Source organism: Terrapene carolina, unplaced genomic scaffold (assembly GCF_002925995.2).
Source record: "Terrapene carolina triunguis isolate 2854851 unplaced genomic scaffold, T_m_triunguis-2.0 Scaffold596, whole genome shotgun sequence".
Taxonomy (NCBI): domain Eukaryota; kingdom Metazoa; phylum Chordata; order Testudines; family Emydidae; genus Terrapene; species Terrapene triunguis.
In genome coordinates, this window is record NW_020664947.1 from 238,415 (window position 1) to 241,078 (window position 2,664).

At 64.7% G+C, this 2,664-nt stretch overlaps 1 protein-coding gene across 1 annotated transcript in view; it reads right to left on the minus strand.

Moving 5' to 3' along the window:
* Positions 1–474: 474 nt before the first annotated feature.
* Positions 475–2,664, minus strand: part of LRRC4B (leucine rich repeat containing 4B) — a 14,714-nt gene continuing 12,524 nt past the window's right edge. Inside the window, exon 2 of the mRNA XM_026659161.2 lies at positions 475–2,555. Coding sequence (XP_026514946.1) covers positions 556–2,493 — 1,938 coding nt within the window. The 5' untranslated portion in view covers positions 2,494–2,555 and the 3' untranslated portion in view covers positions 475–555. The remainder of the gene's footprint in view (positions 2,556–2,664) is intronic.

Genomic DNA, 2,664 nt, shown 5'->3' on the forward strand with positions numbered 1-2,664 from the left:
TATTCCAGGGTTGGTTGGTTGGTTTCCTTTTTTTTCGCTTTTAGTAACCCAGCACCCCAGGCGGGGCCGGGAATGCCCAGTGGTATCAAAAGAGTTTCAAGTTTCGGGGAGCGGGGCCGGGGGTGGGGGCACGCAACTTCCCGGTCTTTGATTGGGGCAGGAGGGGGGTGAGGGGAGAAACGGAGACATCTCGGTCAACTGGGTACTGAGAAAACTGCCAAAATAAAAGCCAACGTCAAAGGGTAAACCAGAGAGAGGTGGAAATCTCAGGGCAGGGGAGGGACAGACAGGTAGGGAGGGGGACAGGAATGGGGCAGGGAGGGACACAGAGGCAGTTGGGGTGGGAGCCAGGAATTGGGGGACCCTCCAGCGGGTGGGGACATGGCGTCCAACGGGAGCCGATCCGTCGCGGGCGGGTTAGGGGGGTCTCTCTCCCCGGAGGCATTTCCCCGCTCCCGCTCCCGTGGCGGGCCGCTGGGGGGCGGGCGGGCGGGTGGGCCGCATGGTCGGGGCGGGCGGAGGGGGGAAGGCAGGCCGCGAGGGGCGTCCCCGTCCTCAGATCTGCGTCTCCTGCACGTTCTCCTTTGAGCTGCTCTTGAACAGCAGAGGTTCGTGGATAGAGTTCAGTAGCGGGTTCTTGGCGCAGGCCAGGGCCCCCGCGTTGTTGTTGTAGTGGGCCTTGAAGGCCGCGTAGTGGTTGAGGTGGTCGTGCTCCAGGGCCGGCAGGGCCAGGTGGCTGTCGCCGGGGGCGCCGGCCGCGGCCGGCAGCTCGTCCTCCACGTTGATGATCTCGATGGTGCGGGTGGGGCCGTGGTGCTTGTGGAACTGGTGCTGCTTGCGCAGCTTGTAGAAGACGATCAGCATGACGGCCGCCATGAAGGTGATGGCCACGAAGCAGCCAATGATGATCTTGGTGGTCTTCATCACGTCGTCCAGGTCCTTCATGCCGCCCTCGGCCGCGTCGGTGATGGGCACGGTGTAGGGCTTCTCCGTGGAGCGGGTGGAGCGGGGCGTCAAGGAGGTGGTGGAGTAGGTCACGTCCCAGCCCACAGCAGGCGTGGGGCCCGGCTCCTTCTTGGTGGGCAGCGCGTCCTCCTGGGCCGTCTCCAGCGTCTCCACGGTGACGGTGGTGAAGTAGGTGTAGCCGGTGGCGGCCGGGTCTACGGCCGAGACGTTGAGGGTGGCCGACGCCGTGGTGTTGCCGGCCGAGTTGGTCACCATGCAGGTGTACTGCCCCGTGTCCTGCACCGTCACGTTGGTGAAGTTGAGCGTGCCATCGTGCAAGACGGAAATCCGCACCCGGTACGAGCCATGCGTCATCAGCGTCCCGTTGGGCGTCAGCCAGTTGACCGAGGTCATGGAGGTGCCCGTCCGGCACTTCAGCTCCGCCGCCATCCCCTCCGTCACGTTGAGGTCGGTGGGCGGCTCGACGATGACCGGCGCGTAGCAGGTGAAGTGGCTCTGGTCCAGCTCGCCGATGTAACGCCCCTTGAGGTTGGCCGGGGCGTGGCAGCGGGCGCAGCAGGTGGTGTTGTTGGGCACCGTCTCCTTCAGCCACCAGCTGAGCCAGAGGACGTCACAGTTGCAATGCCAGGGGTTGTGGTTGAGGTGCACCCGCTCCAGCCGGTGCAAGGGAGTGAAGAGGTCGTGGGGCAGCGACATGAGGTTGTTGTGGGACAGGTTCAGCTCCTCCAGCGACTTGAGGTCGTCGAAGGCGTTGCGCTCGATGGTGGACACCTGGGCGTGCATCAGCCACAGCTTGCGCAGGCTGGTGAGGCCCTGGAAGGAGCCGGGGCGGATCATGTCCAGCCGGTTGCCCGACAGCTCCAGCTCCTCCAGCCGCACCAGCGCCGTCAGGTTGGGGATGTCCTTGAGGTTGCACATGCCCAGGTTCAGGTACCGCAGGTTCACCAGCCCTTCGAAGGCCGCCTCGGAGATATACTCCAGTTTCTTGAGCTCGCCCAGGTCCAGGCGGCGCAGGGAGGGCACCCGGTTGAAGGCGTAGGACGGGATGCTCTCGATGGGGTTGTTCCGCAGCCAGAGCTCCCGCAGCTTGGAGAGGTACTCGAAGGCCTGGGTGGGCACCGTGGCCAGGCGGTTGTCGAAGAGCTCCAGCGTGTTGAGGTTGGGCAGGCCGTTGAAGGCGCCCACCTCGATCTTGCGGATCAGGTTCTTGCTCAGCTGCAGGATCTCCAGGTGCCGCAGGTGCTTGAAGGTGTCGGTCTTGATGAGCTGGATGTTGTTCTCCTGCAGGTTGAGGTACCGCGTGTTGATGGAGATGCTCTCCGGCACCTCCACCAGCTCCCGGCGCGTGCAGATCACCCGGCTGGCCTGGTTGCTGCAGGAGCAGGCGGCCGGGCAGGAAGTGGGCGAAGCTCCGGCCCACGCCAGCGAGGGCAACCAAAGCCCCAGCAGCAGGACCGACTTCCAGGGCATCCTAGAGGGACGGGGAGGTGGCGGCCCCCTCCGGGAGCAGCAACGGGGGGCAGCCATGTCCAACGTTCATGCTTTAATGGGCAAAACCTCCTCTGGGCAGGCTGTCAAATACCTAGAGCCTGGAGACACAACGGAAGAGAGAGACTCGTTAGCGTCAGCCCTGCACCTCAGGGCCCGACCCCAGGAGGAGAGAGACCAGGGAGCATGGTCCCTAGGCTACAAGGCCCA